This window comes from Siniperca chuatsi, linkage group LG13, assembly GCF_020085105.1.
Source record: "Siniperca chuatsi isolate FFG_IHB_CAS linkage group LG13, ASM2008510v1, whole genome shotgun sequence".
Taxonomy (NCBI): domain Eukaryota; kingdom Metazoa; phylum Chordata; class Actinopteri; order Centrarchiformes; family Sinipercidae; genus Siniperca; species Siniperca chuatsi.
This window is the reverse complement of record NC_058054.1, coordinates 16,511,302-16,534,225: the sequence shown is the minus strand read 5'-3', so window position 1 is coordinate 16,534,225 and position 22,924 is coordinate 16,511,302. Positions and strand designations below refer to the sequence as shown.

Here is a 22,924-nt window from a genome sequence, read left to right as displayed (position 1 = left end):
CCAAGATGGGAGGAGAACGAAAACAAGCAACGGAGGAAAGGAAAACGAGTGAAGGAGAAGTGGACTAGAATAGGCTTGCATCAAATAAAAGTAGGATGGTACAGTACTTGTACACAGTTTACCTCTGTGTGGGTGGGGAGGAGCTGCAGTGTTACAGTTCATTTACTGTAGAGAGTAACCTATATTATTTCAGACACATTCTAGTATAAACTAATTAGGCAGGCATTAGCTTCTGCAACCCGAGCTGACTATTATACTCCAATCTGATTAGGAATGCTTTAGTGAAGCAAGTAACACAAGTGATTACAACTACTGAAGGTTAAAAGTAGGTTACTTCCTCGACATATCATGTACGTTTTAAACTCAGATACAATGTCAGATACTGCATCACACTTTTCCACCTGTCTCGTCAGTTATTCTGTTTGCGTTCATATTAGAGCAGATGTAAATATTTAGCTGTAAATATGAATTGTTTATACAGATTTAGAACTAGCGTATCTTTCCTAACCTGTCTGCTCAGTGGTTAATCATTAATAGACAAAGTTACAAAGCTGACTTTAAATCAGGGAGTTCTGGCAGCCATTATCCTTCTCCAAATATTTACCCCACTTCAACATAGCTGAGCTGTCTGTGCTGCACCAACCAGATACACAGGCAACAGAAAGGGCTGCACTCTGAGGTTAAGGCCAAGTCTAAGGGAAGTGAATACCCGCACACGCATGTATATTGTAAATGCATGGACACACACATACACCACACAACTGTTTTATTTCTGAGGCCTAGATGAAAACTTGGTTCTGACTGATTGTCTTGCTTGGGGCTATATCATCCATATCTGATGCCATGAATATCTTCCCATGAAAAATTGCGATTTAACTTTTTTTGCTATTTCTGGTACAAATATATTCCCTTCTCTAATTCCCTCAGCATGGACTCTACAAGCATGGATTAGTGCAGGACACATGTTTTTTTTTGTGTGTGAGGCTATGTCTGTACGTGCATGTGTTTATGTGTGTGTGCACCATGCAAAAAGGAGGCCAAAGAGAGAGAGAGAGTGGCTGTTGGGGAAATGACTAGGTTTGGGTGTGACCTGCTCAGCTATGCACTGGTGATCATGTGAGACCTGTTCTAATTATACACCTCTCCAGAAGAAGGCCAATCCTCTCTCATGGGCAGAAAGTGTGCGCACATGTGTGTCCATTAAGGTGCAGTGTGTGTGTGTGTGTAAGGGGTGCAAGACTAGTAATGGGGAGAGATATGGCTTCATGTAACACAACTAAATTGAGAATTTTTCCTATTTCAATCATTCAACCTGTGTGAAAGTGAAGTAGGACATGTGCTTTTTCAGTGTGTGGGTTTCTGGGTCTAGGTAAGAGGAAAACCTCAACAATGTGGCGAATGTGTCTGTGCTTATATGTTTGTATTTTAGGTCTTATCTTCGGGTGTATACATGTAACTAACAAATCAACAGCTTTCGCTTCTGATTTCCTCAATCCTCTGCTGCTCTCTCTCTCTCTTGCTTTCTCCTGCTGTTTCCACTGTGGGTTTTTAGAGACCTGCTCTTTTTTTTATTACCAGTGGAAATAATGGGGCAAAGAGTTAAAAAAAGTATCATCCATCTCCATTAATACACAGGTCCTAGTGGAAAATGAGTCCAAACTACTAAAATGGGCCCCTTTGTTCCTTCAAAAAGCCTCCATATATATGCCAGCTACTCCTTTCCATTGGCTGACATTTACTTTAGCGCGAATGACAATTTAAACCTATGTTCACAGATCAAGATCCTTCCACCTGTAGATAAAAGTTCCACTGTGTTGTCGGCGAATGTCTACATGTGGTCACTGTATTGAACTGAGGGGTCCATGCCATCCAGATAGTCAGGAAAACATTTGTGTTTCATGATTTTGTAGCAATTACATAGCTGCTGGGAGATCAGTTTCTTACAGCTTATTATTTATAGTAGTGGCCACCATTTCTGTTGGTTATTATAACATTTTACACACCCAATTAATTTCTGAGATCAGGGAACACGGCAACATCACAAAATCTGACAGGGAAATAAATGAGCATTCAGGTCAGAACACAGGTTGTAAACAAGACAACAGTTTAGCCATATTATCTACATCTTTATGAGGAGGTTAAACTGCAAATGAGCACATAATCACTCATTCCACACAACTATGGTAGGTATGATACATCAAACTTGAACCGGTAAGTGGGTTTGTAAACTGTGATGGGTGTTTACAACAGAACGTTTGGGTAATAATTTTACTGCTCTTTGTTTTCTCTTCCCAATAAGTTTGGTTAACCTGGGGGTTTGTTTAAAACCTGTATGATCGTGTGGCTGCTTGTGGTTCTTGCCCCCTTTGACTCATTTTTAGCAAAGTTGCCATATTCCCAGATCTTTCAATTAAACTAGAAGATCTCAGGAGGTTGGGGAGAATGATGGTGGCATTCTCCACCAATAGGAATGATGGCCAAAACTATGAAAATAGGACTCAAGATAATAATAAACAAGAAGGATTTAATTTAGTTACACACACACGCGCAGGAGTTAGCGCATTGAGAGGAAACTTGGGAAGAGTTCAGCTTAGGCTTGACAATGTTCCTCTGTCCACATCTGGCTATAAACACTGTTCTATGAGTCGACTCACACTCGCTGTCCTCATCCTAACCCTGCCCTGCTCACACACCGCCAATGACCACGAGTCACCGATGTTCAGGGGCAGAATACAAACAGAAGTAAAACACACACACACACACACACAGCCAAACCTGTGTGGGTGTGTGTCAATGCTGGAAAGTTTGGGTTGAGGTCCACCCAAGAGATCTTGTGCTCCGATAAAAAGACAGATTGTGAAAGAGAAAGAGAGAACGAAAGAGAGGTGTTTGCTTTTCTGCTGCTGCCTAAAAATGGAAAATTATGCATACATTGCCCCAAATCTGCCCCCAACTTTGCTCTAAAACAACCACACACACACACACACACACACACAAACCCCATCTAACTGCCCCTAGGCCTCTGCACAGGAAGTGGTTTGACTGAGTAAGATCTACATGATGACGCTGTTGCCTCGTTCCTCTCTAGCTGTTGAAACGTGTTGTGCTCAGGGCCATATGAGTCTGTACATGTGACAGGCAATTCATCTGTGTTTTCAAAATTTGGCACACAGCAGTTTATCAGTTCCAGAGGGACTGTGCTGACATGGTAAATTCATACAACCATGTTTATGTACAGTGTAATCAGTCGGAAATGCGACTGACTCCTAAATGACTGCTGTTTGAAATACAGGCAATAAAATTCCTATAAAATTCCACAGTGCAGTGTTACAAATGCCTGACTTCTGCTTCCTAAACACTAAAAAGTTGAACCCCCCCCCGTGCCCTTGATCACATGTTGCAGTCACCTGACCAGAAATAGGTGGGACCAAGGAGAGCACATGTCGTGGCCAGATGGTGCACTCTAGCATGATGCAGACTGTAGACAACTGCTATTTCCAGTTTGTAACTCCATATATTCCCTCAAACTGCTTGAACTGTCAGACTGACAGACTGAAAGTGCTCAGTCTCTTATCTGTGGCCTATCCATCTGTCTGAGATCTGACCTCCAGACTTCCTGTTCACTATCTCTCCTTTCTTACCTTGAGTGAGTCGAAGCAAGCGATGACCCGTCCGTTGTCCACCTGACAGCTCTTGGCCGGATGAGCGAACTTGCACTCCTGGTCGGAGCGTGAGCACGTGCCCCTTTGGAACTCCCTACATACCTCAAGTGTCAGCCACTTTGTGTCACGGATATGTGCCATGTTCATCGCCATGGCGACACGCTGGCAAAAGGTATTCCTAGCTGAAATCGGTTCAAGCGTGAATAAAGTACCTCTAGTGTTTTAATCCACAACTTTAAGGTCTTTTTTCTTTGTTTATTTGTTGTTAAAGTCTGTGATACGTGTATGTATAGTTGAAATGAAACATTCAAAATAAAGTTCCTATTGATTGAGAGGGATCCAAAGTGAAATGTTGCAGGACGACGTTACGTTGTGAATGTTATTGGATAATTTTCCTGATCAATCAACCACAGAGTTTATATCCAGGAGACGACTTAGCCTATCAGTTAACTTGACTTTTCTCTCTCACTGCTGCTTGCTGAACGGTCTCAACATTCACAAGCCAAGGAGGCAAACAGGCGAACAGAGCAAACCCAGAGCCCTCTGGTTAGGTGCGGTGATGCAGGCAACAAAGGTGATAGTCTGGGTGTCACCTGCTACAGGAAGGTTAAGGACACTGAGGACCGAGTGGAGGCTTAGAGGGTCGAAGGCGAAGGTTAAAGGCAAGGTGGGTGAGATGCTGCGTGGGCCTGGTGGTGTGTCGGGCTGCTGTGGTAAGGCTGGTAATGCAGCGGGGCTGTCTGGTGAGGAGAGCTGAGGCTGGAGCCCTGCTGCGAGGAGTGGATGGTGATGGTGGTGGATGGACGAGCAGGTCGGAGCGTAGGCTGCGAGGAGGGTGTGGTCGCTGTCCTTGTACTCGTGTTAGTGTGGCAGCAAGCGAGCGAGGCGGGGGGGAGGGTGGAGCTTTAGCTGTAGAAGCAGGTCAAAGCTGCAGCAGACATCAGGGAAGGCACTTCCTCTGGGGAGAGAGAGAGAGAGATAAAAAGGAGGGAAAGATTAGTCCAATGACACACATCCAAAGAAAACTTTCAGGTTTATTTTCTCTTCCGTTTATCTTTCATAGGAGGTTCTGACCTGGAGTATTTTTTAGTCATGCTACTGCTAAGCTATGCAGCTGTGGGAATGAAGAATATGTAAAAATGTCAGAAATGCAGGGCTGTCAGCTAAAACAAATAAAACTTTCAGCCGCCCTGCACTCTAAACACACATGGTACGCACACACACTCATCTTGCCACGCCACACACAAACACACACACACAATGACACACAGATAAATGCACAAAGCAGCCATTCACAACTTTCCACCTCTTCTGGTCGACGCAGGAAAATCAGAACAAATCCTGTATCACTTACAGTTGAGTACAGCAAAGCCAGCCATTGCAAATGTGTTTAGAGGTGAAAGAAAGGCAGAGAGTGAAAGCAGAGGGGAAGTCGAGGCAGGGCATGAGGGAGAAGAGGTTAGTCATTTCCCTTCTTGCGAAGCGGTGTGAGAGTGGGGACCAATGAGAACTAGCAGAGTTGCAGCAACATTCTGGGCTGAGCGCCAGGTGAGAGCAGGGGGAGGAGCAAAGAGGAGGCTGACCTGCCTGCTGCTAGAGGGAGAGAGAAAGAGAGAGACAGGCTGAACTAATCGCTCTGCTCACTATTTCTATGGCTACTTGATTTCTCGCGAACAGATGATGAATTTCTTTCAAACAAACATCCTTTCATGGAAGATCCTAGATAATATTATTCTCCATGACTTCAAGCATTTCTAGATAAAAAGTACCAGCAATGATCTCACTCAGATGTGAACTTGAGATAAAACCATGTTTATTATTTCACTCATAAACCAAATTCCCCATTTATCACATGCAGAAGAGATCATGGGTTGCGGAGTGTTTTTTGCTCAGAGTTTTGTAATGTTGCCGGTGGTTTCTATTTTTGGTGAATCCATTGTACAGGGGTTTGCTCAGGGAATTTGAATGACTGGGCTACCGGGGGCCCATTCTGCTCTTATCGCACAGGCAGGGTAACTCACCACACCCTGTGTAGAGAAATCGCTTTTACCAGAACAGCATGTGCACCTTCAGCAATGCTACGAACCGCTGCAAACTTTACAGCAACACGCTATATCAGAGCCCTGCAGCTGCACATGATGACCCAGCGATATGGATATGTGTTACAGTGAAGGAGGGAACTGCTTAGTTTCACCTTGGATGACCCCTACGATAGCAAAAGTAGCATTACAGCTAGAAATGACCTTCGGAGTGCAAACATAATACACAAAGACTACAACTGCCCAACCCCCTACAATACACATAAACATGTACACAAACGGACACGAACACAGTTCATTATCTCCATATTAGGCACTTTAGAGGGGAGACTAAAATAAATAAACTTTTCAATAAAATACAAACAAAAAAGATCACCTCACTTGCTCAATATTTTCAAATTATTAAATGCTGCTTTTTATTGAGAAACAGTAATATTTCTTTGTCAGGTTTATAGTATTTTCATGCCAAAAAACATTTTGACTAAGAGCGACTGGATTAAATGTCTTGTTTTGGAATGAAACTGGTCCAACATACGCCATGCCATTTTTTTTTGTTTATATTACTAAGGGCAAGTTTCTATTCGCATGCATGTGAAAATGTCAGCCAAGTCTAATCTTTCTGTGTAACCCTGTATGCCCTAGGACCAGTGTTTTTAATATCATATAATGTTGATGTTACATGTATTTATTGCTACAGCTCAGTCTGATAGGGCTGATGTCAACACCCTTTTACTACCCAAATATACTTTGTACTAAGTGGAGTTCAGGTGAGCGAGGATCATCTCTGAACTCATCAGACTGAACTCAAGCCACAGCTGGACATGAACTAAGGAGGTGGAATAGAGACACCTATTACACATATTTTGAAACTGAAGACGCCTTAATCAAATGAGAGAATGTGATGACTTGATGCATGAAAAGCCCCCTGCTTCTGTCTGGCTGCCTAATCTGTTTCTATGGTTTCTATTAGACTCAGACGAGCACATATCTCTGAGAGAGAGACGATGTAGTATGGTGTAAGACAGTGCCAGAGTGATAATGAGCGCTCATTATGATCCATCATGTCTGGACGTGGCCGTCCTTACCCTATTGATTTCTTCATTTCTATGGTCTTTCTTGTCAGTATGCCACTCCCTCTATCTAATTCCACTTTAACTGTTGGTGCTCTTTGTCTCCTAGGCATCCATTTCAAATAGATGACAATGTTTAATATGCTCTAACCATGTTCTAACCACACAATTTATGCTGTTTTAACCAGTGGATCCTACTCTACTTTGGTCTTCCTGCTCTTTCCACCCTCCCCAACTCCACCCATGCCTCTGCCTTTGTGCCCTTAATGTGACTGTCTGGCCTGCGTTCTCTTCCAGCATCCTCAGCAGCACTCCCTCAGACTCCAAGGTCTTGTAAGCTGGTGCAAGGTCAATCTCACTGGAGGAAGGGAAGATGGCGAGAGAGCGAGTGAGTGAGAGAGACTGTGTGCTTCCTATCACCCTTTAGGACACGTGGTAGAAACATTACGTGGCTGCAAGAAGAGGAAGTGTGTCTTCAATATCAGCACATCACCATCAGCTCATGGTCATGTGACACCAGCATATGCCTCAACGGCACAAACAGTTTCTGACATGAAAAGCAAGCCTGCCCATCTTTTACTTTCTCTTGGTTATGAGTCACAAAACAAATCTGTTCTCAACGAGTCGAAGAGGCTGTCGAAATCCACTCTTCATCTCCGCTGAAAGCGCAAACTATGCATAAAACCTGCCAGTGATTTGCATGGTGGACTGTGATGGATGGCGCTTATGAAGTTGTCTTGAACAGAGAGAGCTGTTTTGTTAGTCAGGCATGTCTTAACTGATTGAAAAGGTAGAGCAATCAAAGCAACATGCTTATTGCTAATCTGGGCTAGTACTGAAGTTGTCATTGTGACTAACTGCTAGAGACAACAAGAAGGGTGTGGTTCACAGTTATGGTAAGACGTCCTGATAAATGACTGAGTGGCACATTATTAGTCTACTTTAGCATAGCTTAACACCATAGGTCATGAGTTACTGGAGGCTGTATTCTGCATAAGTGCATGAAATATAATACACTGGGGTTAACTGGTGCAGTATGAGTGGAGATTAAGCTGAAGCAAAATACAGATATGCTACTTGTTATATTGCAACATCTGCTATGGCAACCTAAATAACAAACCATAGCTTCTAGCAGGAGCTCCTATTTCGAGCTTTGACTGCAGAGAAAGAGGCGTTCGTCTCTTTTGGTTTGCTGCTGTTTAGTAAAAGGAGTGGTTTCAGCATATTGACAGAGGTGGAATCAGGGTGACAGTGTGCTGAGACAGGTCATCACAGTGGAGGACGCTGGAGGAAATGCAACACCCCAGGCCTCGCTGTCTCTCTCGGCGCCATGTGCTCAGAATACAGCATGTCAATATTGCCCTCACTGACCTTTACGTACACACATACACACTAGTGCATATATGGGCACGTGAGCATGCTCTCCTCACTGGCTCTTGATCTTTTTCGTACTGACACACACATACTGAGAGGCTGAAGGCTGCTATCCACCATAGCCCTTCTACACCACATACATCCCTGAGTAAACTGCATTTCTTTTGACGATGGGACCTTTCATGTAGGTCGAGCGATCGCACTCTTCATAAAATGAGTTTAAGGGCTAGGGCAACAGTACATTGCATTAAAAAGAAATGATGAATATACTATTTATTTAAGTTTGGTTTGTTATGAGTCGAGGTTATTGATGAAAAGAGCTCACATGGACAGCCATGCCCCACAGGGTGTAATAAAATATCTGTCATTTATTGCTAATTTAAGAACCACCATGGTTGGTATTGTTATCGACCTCCTTTTCGTCATCAGCATGAAGTCATCATCTCCTCTCAACTATTAGTTTAACTGGCTCATTTGTCATCGGATTAAATAACATGGTTCTGAAAGTGAGTCTTAGGCTAGGAACGCACAACAAACAATGCCTACCTATTGATTCCTCCGAGAGCAAACCTCTGGAGACAATTAGATCTCTTGTTTAGCATACATGGACAGAGCTATGCACACACACACACACACACACACACACACACACACACACACACACACACACACACACACACAAACACACAAACACACACACACACTGACAGGACACACAAATGCAAACCTGTACAAACACACAAACCTCTATGTGTCCTGACACAGATTATTCTTAAGCTGTGGTGAATATCTGACTGTGTGCAACACTGCGTCTTTGTGTGTGTGTGTGTAAGGATGTGGTGAAGTCAACGGACAGTGAGGATAATGGCTGGCCTTATGGTTTAATGAGTGGCTCATTGGCTCACATTTATGTTGCCTGTGTCAATGTGGTGAAACATAGTCAGGCTGGTTTCCACATATACAGACAGGTGACAAATTTAAGAAAAACATGAATAAATAATAATAAATGAGAGGAGAAATGCAGCACATGCAAAGGCTGAATGGTTTGATGATCATTAACATGATGTGAATCATATGGTATGACCTTAGAAGTCACCAGAATATCTTTGGTGGTGTTCATCCCCCCAGTAGAGTTTAGAGATGTGTAAAACACCTTACTAAGTAGTTTTTTCCCCTTTTATTTGCACCCATCTGTAACTATACAGGTACTGCTTAACCTAGTTGTTATCCCTAGGACAAAAAAAGAAAACATACAGACATAAATATATACAGTAGGCCAATGAGCAGCAGTTTTGTGTTATTAAAATTTGCTGAAGAGTAGCACAAACTGTCAGTTTCAAACCACACTTAGTCATTTCCTTTTTGAATCCATATCCATATCTATCTATCATATACATTTACATACATATAGAACAGCATCTTTTTCATTCCTGAGCGTACACCACTGTGTCTAATCGTAATGCCATCACCACAAGGCACACACAAACACGTTCAGCTTCTTTATCAGTATATTACATGCAAACATACTTCGGCAGTGACCAATTTTATCTTCTGCACGAGTTACCTGTGTAATTTCCATTTGGTAAATCATTTTCATGGAGGACAGGCCATACTAATGTACCCACATCCACTGTCTTGTGTTGGGGCCTGCTTCTAATATACTGAGGGAAACAGACCCAGTGCAGTCACAGAAACAGCAAAGGCTAGGTAGCGAGGTAGCTAGAAAGAGACTGTGAGTGAGAGAATCAGACTATTGGGGCAGGAGTGTGTTATTAAATGTTACAGCCATCTGTCTCTGCTTCAGAGATGGAGAGGTTTAAGATGTCAAGACTGTAAGCAGGAGCTGATGCAACTGGGGTGAAGAAAACAGACAGACTTGTGTTGACACGTGTACCTCTGGACAGAACAACAAAGTAATAACTAGACACTTATTACTGACTCCACGAACAGCAGCTTCAACGTGTTGCTCGTCTTACTTATTAGCACTTTTGTGTAGTTCAGATACAGGTAGACACTGGATTTGTTTCCTCTTTACTGCAATAGCTGATAAACAAGTATTACTGGCTACCTGAAAAGAATAGAAATAGGTAAATATTGGGGCTGGTTAAAGACTCAACTGTGTCGCCGATAGTGGTTGAAGTCAATTCATTTTAACTTAGCTTGGAATTTCGTTAAGTGGAAAGTGTCTTACTCTGCCAAAGCTGTATCAAACTGTTGCACAGAGGGGCTGAAATGTCGTCATAACACAGTAGGGACATACATAAAGGCTTAACCTATCAGCGCAAATTCAGCCATGCACATAATCCTGTCTGTAGGGTAGATCGTAGATCATAGGAAATACACATTAATGCAGAGCAATTTGCACCCGAGTTCACACACACACATATACAACAATACACAGAGAGAGCAATATTATCTTTGACGTTATTAGCCACGATATTCACAGTGACAACAACAGCACGTTCCTCAGGCTTCTGCAAGGTAGAAATCGACTACCTGTAGCAGATCTACCATGGGGATTTTACAAAGTCTCAACAATGCAATCTGCCACACATCTGTCTGTGTTGTGCATGCTTGCATGTGTGTACATACTTGTGTGTGTGTGTGCTACTGTCTGAGCCACCCTGAATCCCTCTAAGTCACAACAACAACATTCCTCATCATCGCCCCAACCACGGACACACCACCAAGAAAGAGGAAACCCAGAGAGGCGGGGTTGTAGAGGTGGTGAGGAGAGGGACAAAGAAGGTAGAGGAGGGAAGGAAGGCTAGAGTTTAAAGCTCTGAAGATCCTCTGGCTTTGACATACCATATGTATTTTATCAGAATCATATCCTGCTGTTATTCAAACTGTTTTTGGACTCTAAGAAAGAATATACACCTGCAAAAAACTTTCAAATTATTGTACTGGAATTTGACAAACAGCCAGATATTATTGCATGTTAAGAAAACACTTTCAGTCTTTTTATCTTAACATGATCCACACAGACAAACTTAACTCCTGAAAGAAAGAAAAACATTACAGGGCAATCTCACGTTATCTCCGAAAGCTTTAACAAAGTACGAAACTACTTACTTTCACTCCAGTTTAAACATCGACAAGTAAAATCCCTCCATTTACTGGGTCTCCTTCTCCCTGTCTCTCTCTCGTTCTTGCCCCCTTTCCTTCTCTCTTCAACTTTCTTCCTCTCTCTCAGTTACTCCCCCTCTGTCAGACGCATGAAAACACTCAGCCACACACATACTAACGCACACACTCCCACAGACAGAGTCACCCTCTCACACACTCTCTCCTCCCGCGACCCGGAATGCTTGGCAAGACCCAACTGTACTGAAATACTGTGCTCACCATATAAGGTAGCAGCAGCTTCACATGTCACACATAATTTACATGCAGTGGGGCGGGAGTTTGCCTTATACAGCACAAACACACACATAGAAACACACATGCAAAACCATGCTTCCCCCTTAAGGCTGACGCAGCAAGCGAGGGAAGAGGTAAAAGAGAATCAAAATTTTCTCCTTGTTAACCAAGCCCTGCAGGATAACTCCCAACATGTCCAATGTTGAGTCAGACGGAGGGAATGAAAGCTGAGTGGGCGATCTATTGATCCTCTTCACTGCTTCCTGGAACAACCACGGCCCTTCAAACACACACACACACACACACACACACATACACACACACACACCAGTACATTTTCTTGCTAACTAGCGCTACCCTCAGGAAGTAGCTATTGTGTGATTGTCTGCTTTGAGCCAAGAATGTGTCTTACTGTGTGCATATCTGTGTGTATGTGTATGTGTGTGAGTGTGCGCGAGTGCTTATTTCTATAAAATAAGCCGTAACAAATAGATGTTAGCCCTATGGCCCACATACTGAACACACACACACACACACACACACACACACACACACACACACACACAGACACAGCAGACACTAAAGCAAACAATCTCCATATCTCTACCTATGCTCCAATGGACAGGCGCTTACTTTGGAAAGTAAAGACTGCAGCACACACAGGAGGAAAGATCTAGATAAACCAATGAGACAGGGAGGAGGGCTATGAACCAAGCTCTTACCTCTCACATTGCTCTCCAGTTTGTGTGTGTGTGTGTGTGCGCTTCCGCCTGTCGATTGACTCTGTGTTTATGCGTGTGTTCAGACAGGCCGCGACAGCAGACCCCCAGGCACCGGGTGGACCATTCTCGGGCAGGCAGGCAGAGCGCAGCAAGGCAGAGCGACTGGCAGAAGAGAGGCAAGCGAGTGAGCGAGTGAATCAGCAGCGAATAAGTGGAGGAGCTGTGCGGAGCCGAGCACCAGAGTGAGAGAGAGAGGGAGAGAGAGAGAGGAGGAGTGTTTGTCCGTGTGTGTGTGTGTGTGTGTGTGTGTGTGTGTGTGTGTGTGCGTGCGTGCGTGCGTGCGGTGCAGCGTTGGCTGTGTGCGCTAGTGTCTCCCCTCCCCTGTCTCTTGAAGTGGCTGAGCTGGGCCGTGCTGAGACGGGCTGGGCTGTGTCTCTACTGACTCCTCAGCCTCTGGATCGTCTGTCTGCTGCCCAAGGAAAGTGGTGCTCGCTGGGTGGCAGTAGCAACAGCTGTGGTGGAGGAGAAGGAGGAGGAGGAAGAAGAGGAGGAGGGAGCCCTGACTGAACTGGGCATACAGATCCTGCAGTCCCCTCTCCTTCCCTCTCCTCCTTGCTGAAGGCTGGCCACGCCCCCCTAAAATAACACCAGGAAGTGCTGGTTCAGTTACAGCAACACTGCCCTTGCCTATCCAGAGAGGCTGAGGAAGGAGAGAGGGAGGAGGGAGGGAGGAAGGAAACATTGGAAAAACACAGCAAGAAGATAAAGAGGGAGAAAGGAAGGGAAATTAGTAACAGGATAAACATAGAAGCAAAGAAAAGCCATGTAGAGTGACGAAGAGCATTAGAAATAAAAGCTAGGATCATGATATTAAATACAACCAGAGAAGAAAGAAAAGTGAAACAAGGGATTTAATGAGGTAAGGATGAATAAGGAGAAAACAGCAGTTGGAAAGAATGAATAGATTAAGGGGTGTGGAGGAAAGAATTATGGAAAGAAATTTAGAGGGGGTTTGCGACAGATTATGTCTGGCTTGTGTCTGGATCCCCTCTCTCTCTTTCATACTGCCTTTTTGCTGTGGCATGACACCCCCAGACACCTCAGCTCAGCCTCACACTCACAGCTTTTGCACTATAAAAGCAGGACACATTGAACTGCACTAAATCAAACTGGACTACACTAGTAAGTGATTATACATTCAGAGTAACACAGAGAGTTGAAATACTCTGGAAATTATTATTCAAAATCATAATATGCTGCAGGTCAGTAGCATATTGTAAAAAGACAAAACAATGAAGTAACTGCTGCTGCCAACTCTCCTGTATTGTTGTTGACTCAAGGCTTCTGCCACCACAACCCGTGCATCCAGGTGAAAGCCAGAGAGGCAAAAGGAGCCTCCAAGAATTTGATTTGGACCTGATGCTGCAATATCCGGTAGCCATGGAGATAGTGGCATTGGCATCTGCAGGAATCTTTTGAGCTTTGTGCTGAATCCAAGTTTTCTGCATATTGTCTATGACTCACTTCAAACAAAGTGAGTCATAGACAATATGACACAGTATTGTACATGTATATGCAAATAAAAAAAGATCCCAGTGCCTCCCCATACGTAAAACTGTCACGCCTGTCTTTCTGTTCCACCCCTTCCTTCTCTCTCTGGACCAGTTTCTACTGCTGGACAGATCTGTTTAATACAAAGCTGGTGATAAGTCATCTCTAATTTACACAGCAGGCCCTTAAACCCCAGGTGACAATCTGCGGTAGAGCACCAGCTGCAGTGCTAACCCTTTACCAAACCAATATTCTGGTGCAATGTGCCTGTGTACTCAGAGATAACAAAAAACGTGTTGCATACTTCAGACAAAAGGAATATGTCATAATACTAGTTTTCTGAGATTATCATGTTTTGATAGACAGTACCATTGTTAGCTACAACAGCAAAGTGCATGTCTTGATCTTTTTCTAACCATCATTCATTAGTGATGGTTGGAGATCTATTTCCAACCATGGAAACAGCCCTGCTAGAACACACACAGTATGTCTTTTAAATTGATAGAGCAATCTATTTGACTGCTGATCAATGGAAGCAGCAGGTCATCCTAACCTCCAAATGGACTTTTCCTTGACCTATAATGAAGAAACATGGTGATTGATGCTGCTCTGGCTTAATAGGAGACACGTAAGCTACGCCTCCAAAGATCTGGGCTCTCTGCAAAACTCAGTCACTGACGTGGAATTTCCCCTCTTCTACTGCAGTTAAGTGCATACCAGTGTTTTTGCTCTTTTCTGTCTCTGCGTCATTATTTTACTCCTCTGCCGTGCTGGTCCATATTTCCCATTCATTATTATTCTTCATATGTTATCTATGACTCTGTCTTTTCATCACTTTCTCTCACTTATGACTAAAATATCTGCTCAAACAACCACAACCACTTGTCTCTTTGTCACAACCCACAGATCCATATTCCCCTTGTCCAGTTAGAGGTATGAATGTAGAGCCATGCTTTGCAGTTGCCAGATGGTTTGCACATTCAGTTCCACAAGTAATACTTTAAAAGTTTTATTCTGCATGTAATCTGATCAAATGTAAAACAACCTTTTCTAATTTATATTTCTTTAACTGAAGTGAAATCAGCCATATACAGTATGTTAACTTCCTCCTTCACATGTCTTGTATCTCACAGATAAACGGGTGGTTTGACCGTTGTTCTCTCTAGGAGATCAATGAAGCTGTAGAGAAGTATGAGCAAAGAGCAACAGGAATCAACATACTGGGGTTGAGCAAACTCTTCACACACATACTAATGTTAACCAACTGAAAACAGGAAGAGGTGTGTGTGTGTGTGTGTGTGTGTGTGTGTGTGGTAAGGGGAATACCACCAATTTTACACATCAAGATCACTGAACTAGCCATGGGGAGCACTACACGGCCTGTGAAAACAGTTGTATAATGTCTTCTGTGGCTCTGGAGGGAGCTTTGTCAAGTCTGAGAAAGTAACCCTAATAATGTCATTATCAAGTTGCATTATGGGAATTGTAGGATACTCTGCTGCATTGATTTCTTCTTTCCTACAAAGTCCTACAAATGTATAAAAGTGAAGTACTAAATTGCTAAAGAGCAGAGTAAACTAGTAGTTTTTCTTGGAATATTCTCACACTCTAATCTTCATCAATCCCTAACCCTTAACCCTAAACCAACACAGTCTAGCATGGGTGACCCCTCTGCCTCTGTCAAACCATCAAATCCTAACCCTTCACCTTTGTCCACCCTTATTTTCTCTCCCTCCTCCCTGATGAATGCAACTTTCCACCTTAAGCTTGCCTATCGTCTCAGCGCTCTGCTATTTCCCAGCCCACTGTAAATGACACTGGCTGGCTGATGTGAACTCTCACTCCACTGAGGAAATGTCCCAGAGCTTTTTGTGTGCCAAACTCTGACGGCTCATCTATCACTAAGGCCACAAATACACATTACACTCCCATTACAGACCATCACAGCAATAACAGTACACGGTCTTGCAGAAAGGCCCACAGCAGGGAGCTGCATTCAGCGTCAGCCGTTTTACTATAACTTATTTTAGCGGCTGCAGAACGAGAAAGCAAACTATTGCTTCGAGGTAATTTTTAGACTTAAAACAACTTCTGCTTATGTTATGTGTTACTTTAAAATATGTGAGGAGTACCCCACATAAACAAAGATGTTATAAATATGCTACACATTACAAAAAATGTATATGAAAGTGGGACAAGTTGTAAATGCATGTATGCTGACAAATACTCATTTTCTAGTATAAATTTGCAGTCATGTTTCCCTTCTGCATACTTTGTGGTTTTCTCTTAACTTCTTTCCACTTTGACGCAGTGAGGGGAAGCAGGTGCAATTCAAGCTGTCAGGTTTGAAATACAGAGAGAGGAAATAGCACACTGTCTTGTCCCCATCTGACACTCTTGTGTGTGCGTGTCTGTACGCACCATCCAAGCTTGAAGCTTATCTTGGAGATAAAATGAAAACGAATGGAAACACCCTTTGCAAAGCAACTTTACACTTGCGCTTTCAGCAATTTTTCTGTCTAACTGTAGCCAGCACATATACTGTTGCAAATATTAAATAAAATCTCCTTATATCCCAAACCTCTTACAAACCCTTCACAGTACAGAGAAACATTAGACAAAGTTGTATGAAGAGAAAAATACTGCAAATGTTGGCTTTCCTACAGTTGAGAACTTTCCGTCTTCGTAAGTATCAGAGACACTTTTGTTTGTTGAAAAGAGAGAATCATTGCCAATTAAACAATTATGAAACAAATCACCAGAAAACATTGAATAATACCAAAAGTCTTTTAAAGTTATCGACATACATTAATCCTACAGATAGTGAGTTTATAGCCAGTGAGCTTACCTGTGAGTCTGTCTATCGCTGACGTGCCACTGGGACAGGCGAAGCCACTTCAACACAGGTCACACTGACGCAATGCATTGTGGGATGAACATCTTCATTTCTCTCTTCCTCTACTTCTCTCACTCTCATCTCTCTCACTCTCATAATAGCACCTTCTGCTTGGCAACGGCCATACCACAAATGTGGTCAGGTTTACAGCGAACCATCAGTGCACAACAACACATCTCCATGACAACCACTCCTTATCTCATTTGCATCCTCTGCTTGCATTATCTACTGATGCCAAATATGGTCACCTTGTTATTTTCCCCGCCCCTCTCTGCATCCCCTTTTTATAACTTCCTCTTTCCTCCATTTTCACAACTGTGTGTACGCGCTTTGTGTCTAATGTATATATGCACAAAGACATGTATGCATGCTTGAAAGCCTGTGAGTGTGTGAAAAGAGGAAGTGCCTGTGACATTAAACCAGTTTGCAGCCTGATAGATAAACAGTGAAACTGCTTTTTAAATCAGGAAGTGGGCTGTTGTAAAGGCTGCTGTTGAGGGACTTAAAAAAGAAAGGGGACTTGGAGTATGTTATCACAATCCTCCCATGGCAGGTACATCGTCACAGGATTTCACTTACCCCATCAGTTCTTCTTCTGTGAGGTTGGTGTGGGCATTTGGCTTCCTCCTCTTTGTTCCCCAAGGATTGTGTCTATCAAACTATCACTGGAATGTTGAACCAGGCCCCCGGAGCCCACACACAGCAACACTCAGCAGCACTCAGCACCTGTCTCCAACTGCCAGCAGAGAGAAAGAGAAACGGTCAATCACACAGCACAGCAAAGGGAAAAGAGCAGAGGAGAGTGGGAGGCAGACAACCATTTCATCAGCAGAAAAAAACATACTGAGCAGGTTGCGCGTTAAGGGCAACACATCACATGATGGTTAAAGCACTTAGTTTGTTGAACGTAGTATATCATTATTATGAATTATAAAATCTTGGCATATTTACCATAAACAAAAAAGGTCAAGACAAGTTGCAGCCTCAGTCTCACGGCAGGGTTATAGTGTATTTCGATTACGGAACCACATATTTCAAAATTTCTGCAAGTTACTTCATGTTGCAAACATAATGTTGCTATTGCACTACATACTTCAAGCTACTAATACCAATACACTGGTATAAGATGTAGTGATCTTCCAAGATAAAATTTCAGAGACCTTATTTCTGGCATTTTGGTGACTTTTTATGCACAAAACAAGAATGCAAATGTAGTTTAAAAAGTGCATCTGCACTATTTAGCAACATTTCGCAATTAAATTTGAAGTTGAATATCTATATACATAAGCCTATATAGTTATAATGAACTGACACCTAGCAGAATGTGGAGTTGAGGGGAATAATCTGTTGATGTTTCATTTGCTGAAAGTTTAGCACACTTACCATAAAGCAATTTATTTTTGTACCATAAAGAAGTGGTTCCCAATCTAGGGGTCTGAACCCCGACGGAGTCCCAGTATACATCTGAGGGGTCACAAGATGATTAAAAAGATCTAAAGAAAAGAAAATCCCAAGCATTTGTTACAGAAAATTCTGTTTAATTTTTCTAATTTCTAATTTGTGCTTTTTTTTCTTGTGAAATAATGGATACTTAAAGGCCCAGTGTGTAACATTTGGCAGAAATGGAATAGAATATTTATAAGTGTATATGTTTTCATTAGTGTATAATCACCTGAAAATAAGAATCGTTGTGTTTTCGTTAGCTTAGAATAAGCCGTTTATATCTACAGAGGGAGCAGGTCCCCTCTCCCAGGCCGCCTTGTTGTACCGCCATGTTTCTACAGTAGCCCAGAAGGGACAAACCAAACACTGGCTCTAAATTAGGCCTTTTGCGATTTTCTCAAGCTAACGTAGTTTCTCCTACACGCTTGGAAGGGCGGGTGAGGAGAGCGATATTCAAATGGTTGCAAACTGCAATTTTACCGCTAGATGCCACTAAGTCCTACACACTGGACCTTTAAACCCTTTCAGGCTTCTCAAAATCCCACAGAGGAAACAATCTTTAGTTGATCGGCTAATAACTTGTGTCCACATTAAGGCCTGTAATGTGGGGTCACAAGTAGATGCCTCATTTTAAGGGGTCAAAAAGGTTGGTTCCCACTGCCGTACAGGAATATAGCAGATTAATTTTTGCAAAAACCAAAAGAGCATATCGTGTTGTTTGTTTACAGTAATTATACTATCACTAAAGTTAATGTTGTAATGATTTATTGATGTTAAAATGCTAAACATCACAGAACCTTATGTTATTCATGTTTCTTTTTCCACTTACTCAGAATATTAAAAAGAGATGAAACCTCTCATCTCAAGCTTTCTACACATATAATCTCTCCATCTGACACTTACCCAGGCAGTGTCTGGAAAAGCTCTGAGGAAGCATCAGAGGCCCTGAGCACCAGCCAGCCTCCCCTCATCTGGGCTGCAGGGCGGCTGGGACTAGGGGGATTGGAAGTCAATGAAACCAGGCCTAATTTAGCCTCCACTGCTCCACGAGCTGCCAGGAATCAGAGTGAGACTCCTTCCCTTTTTAGGGCTCTCCGGACACTGCAGTCTGCAAGTGGCACTACTGCATACCTAGCTGCACTAAGGAGCTGGAGGGAGGGAGAGAGAGAGAGAGAGAGAGAGAGAGAGAGAGAGAGAGAGAGAGAGAGTGACAGTCAAAATTTGTCACATGGAAGAACCATTTTAATTTTAGACTTATCCAAGTCTAAAAGTCAGAAAGGGTAGGAACTATGTAAATATTGTAACAAAGCTCTTATTTATCTAATTTACTCACACTTTGAGCTTATTAAACTGCCAGTTTGGATGCTTTTACAATCATATTATTTTTACACCGCTTTCAGTATATACATGGATAGCTCTGTCCTGTAAATGACTGAGACACATTGCCCACTGCCACAACAGCTTGCAATAACATCACACGAGTAATTAGGTGTGAAAAGAGGACTAATCAGAGAGTCTATACTTACACTATCCACTCAGCCAGGCCCTGACACTGTGTCATGTAATAGTTAATAACCCCGGTCTGCACTGAAACTAGATGCTGCCGGCCTAGAAGTGCATTTTTTATCCATCGTGATTTGGCTGATTTTCATGTGACAGAGAGAGAGAGAGAGAGAGAGAGAGAGAGAGAGAGTAGGCACTCAACTTCCACTAAAACAAGATACATACTATTTTACTTTAGTGTTTAAGTTTAAAAAAATTAATGAATTTCCTCCCAACTTGTTTGGTATAAATAAACCTGTAACTAAAAAATAAGATTTATCACGTAAAGTGATTAAAGTACCTTGACATGCAATCATTTGCTAAAAAAAAACAAATTAAAACAGCAAAATAAAATTCAATGAGTTGATGTGTGTTTTCTTTAAAGACTTAAAAGTCTGAAAGGTAACAAGAGACGGGGCAACGCAGCGGTACTCATGAAAACGATAGACACGTCACTATTTATTAACCGTGGCAGCCCATGTATTTAAAATAAATGGATTAGATGAGGATTACTCATTGAGTCTCTACTCGCTCCCCATCCTTGTGTTTTCGACTTGATATGACTACACATGTATTATTGAAGACAGTGATCACATAAGCCATGGTATGGAATACACAATAGGATTATCTGTGGTGGAGACATGAAGTCTCATCTTCACGTCCCACCTCCTATGGGGAACACACAAATACATGGCTGCCGTTTTACTGCAAGTGTGTGGAATTACCCCGGCAAAGACCGATTCAAACTGACATAATCCCATTAGTCTATTCAAGGTCTCTGTCTGACCATCCTGTATATTGAGGAGATAAAGGCTACTGGGGCAATATCCATTAGTAACTGTTTCTATAAAGAGAATTATTCATGCCTCTTGTGTCATGGACAACTATTAATTCAATTAATCTCCCCTTGCAGGAATTGCATATTATTGCCATTTTTTGGCTGTAAGTCAACCCCCTTCACCAACTATTAAGATGGTTGTTTAGAGTTGTTTATCCTGCGTCTTCCATATCTGACTCCAGTCTTCTCACCTCCATATATAGTGCAGTTCCCTGAAAACCTTTGCAGCTCCTTGGAAATCCTTCCATCTAACATAATTTATGTGAACCATGAGCTCAGTAACTGTCATCATCCCAGCATGCAATCAGATGAGGAACTTCATAACTACAGGCTATTAAGCGACAAGTGACATCAATAAAACATTAAATTACAGTCTTCTGATGGTATTTAAGTTATACCTGTCTTGCCAGTACATTCAGATAAAGTAATCCAGTGTTACAGAAGTAAAGTAATAATAAACAACAAATCAGGAACCTGCGTGGGTTGTTCTAAACCTCTGTATCAGTCACCCAACTGCTCTGCTAAATATTCCAATACAATCCACACGGTGGACTGGGGTTCCATTATGTCTTATGCTGCTTCATTTGTTTGTTTTTATATAAAGAGCGGGACTATTTTCATCAATTAATTTTATCTAATCCCACAGTGAACTCTTTTCTTTATATGAGAAGCAATAGGGCTACGTAATATTGATGTAGTCAAATATCAAATACACAGAGACTGATCACATATCAGTCAAATTATACTGCTATGTATATTGAAAATGTGACAATATTTTAAGGATGACTGTTGGTGCTTTAGACGATATTTATAGACACATTTTGAGATGTGATAAATTACAGCTTACAGGCCATTTAATTAATCTGTAACTCTGGTGTGTGATGCACTCTTTGGGGTAAAAGAAACAACAGATTAAATGAGAAGGTTCACAATTTTTCAAGTCTTAAAACAATAGTGATGGCGGGACAAAATTCACAGTCCTCTTTCTGTGCAAAATAGTGAACCTATCCTCGAACATAAACAAAATCCCAGACCGTTTCTAGTCTAATATAACAATATCAGTAATGCCCATTGCCCAGTATTAAGTAATGATGCCTCATTGGGCTGAGGGTAAGTACAGAAAAAAAGGGTTCAACCACCAAACATAGGTCTATACCAAAAACATTTTCTATACAGTAGCCTACAAGACCCTCCACTTAGTAACATAGCAACCAGTGAACTCAACATGGCACCTATTGTAATTCTAAAACTAGCTAAGCTGAGCGCCAGACATAATTATATCTCTCCTCAACCAATCACATACGCCTGAGCCATAAATAACAGACTGCTCCCCTACAGAGCACCAGTCTGTGCCGAAAAGTCAACAAACACTTTCTCCGGTAGCGGCTCTTGCTCACTACTGGATTCGTCTTGCTCAGAGGAGGACAAACAGAGGGGGGAAGAGAGACAGAGGCCTATAGGTTTACAAAAAGAAAGAGCAAAATAGATAGAGTAGAGAGGAAAAGAAAAACAAATGTAGCCTATGATTACTGAGTCATAATGAAGGCTGTTGGATGGGACTGTGGCTATGAGCTACGTCATTAAAGACCTACAGGTCTCTATTTGAAACACTGGCATGCTGGAAGAAAAGGATGCATAGGACGGGATTCAAAAAGTCCTTTCAAACGGCTTCTTCAAAGTTATTACAACATTTCTACAAAAGTTACGCCAAAAATCTCAATAGCAGAAGCTCTCTTGTAAGCGGCAAGGCTTACCCTGTGTGTGTTTTTGCCAGACAGCTATCGCGGCGCTCTGTGAAACAGCTTAGTCTCTGGGGCCTTATATTTAGATTTTACGACCAATATTGAATTCTGATGCAAGATATTTTCACCAGGGTGATTTAAGATGTCACCTCGATAGGGCCACGAGTTATGGCCGCAATTACGATCAGATCATGTCACATCACATGGCTGGAAGAGGACATTGGTACATTTGTTCCCTCTGGGCGATGAGAGATGGGATTAAGAATGTGTCTGACATTACTAATGTGTTACCCAATAACAGAACACTTGTTTTACTTAAGGGATTTGAGAATGTATCTAACCTCTTAATGTCATATCATCATTGTCATTGTGGTGACATGTCACAATGACAAAATGGCTGCATGAACGCACAATGACCAAGTATTTTCAGAAATATCAGTTAATGCATAATTTTCAACTTGCTGCAAGGCATTTCGAAACATGCTCAGTTTTTGAGGTATGTGATCTTATCAGCAGAGATGCCAATGCAATTAAATCTCACGTCTTGTCACATATCTCCTGAGATATGTAAACATGACTAATATAAGTACCATAAGACATCCTTGGCATGTAACACGTAATAAAAGCAGATGTGTCCTACATTTCTGCTGCCCTCCTATGCTATTCGTTTTATTTAGCGCCT

General features: G+C 42.2%; 1 protein-coding gene across 35 annotated transcripts in view; it reads right to left on the bottom strand.

Annotated features, from left to right (window-relative positions):
* The window catches only part of mbnl1 (muscleblind-like splicing regulator 1), a 43,217-nt gene extending 24,004 nt beyond the window's left edge, over positions 1 to 19,213 (bottom strand). For 21 of the 35 annotated variants that reach the window (XM_044219448.1, XM_044219454.1, XM_044219457.1 and 18 more), the window contains exons 1-2: positions 11,221 to 12,153; positions 3,642 to 4,620 (exon numbers count right to left, since the gene is read on the bottom strand). In XM_044219448.1, coding sequence (XP_044075383.1) covers positions 3,642 to 3,815 — 174 coding nt within the window. In that variant the 5' untranslated portion in view covers positions 3,816 to 4,620; positions 11,221 to 12,153. Of the gene's footprint in view, positions 1 to 3,641; positions 4,621 to 5,016; positions 5,315 to 11,220; positions 12,154 to 12,230; positions 12,864 to 16,629; positions 16,803 to 17,256; positions 17,414 to 18,060; positions 18,171 to 19,023 lie in introns of those variants that run through there. The other 14 variants (XM_044219451.1, XM_044219458.1, XM_044219468.1 and 11 more) reach the window with 10 other exon arrangements.
* Positions 19,214 to 22,924: the final 3,711 nt, after the last annotated feature.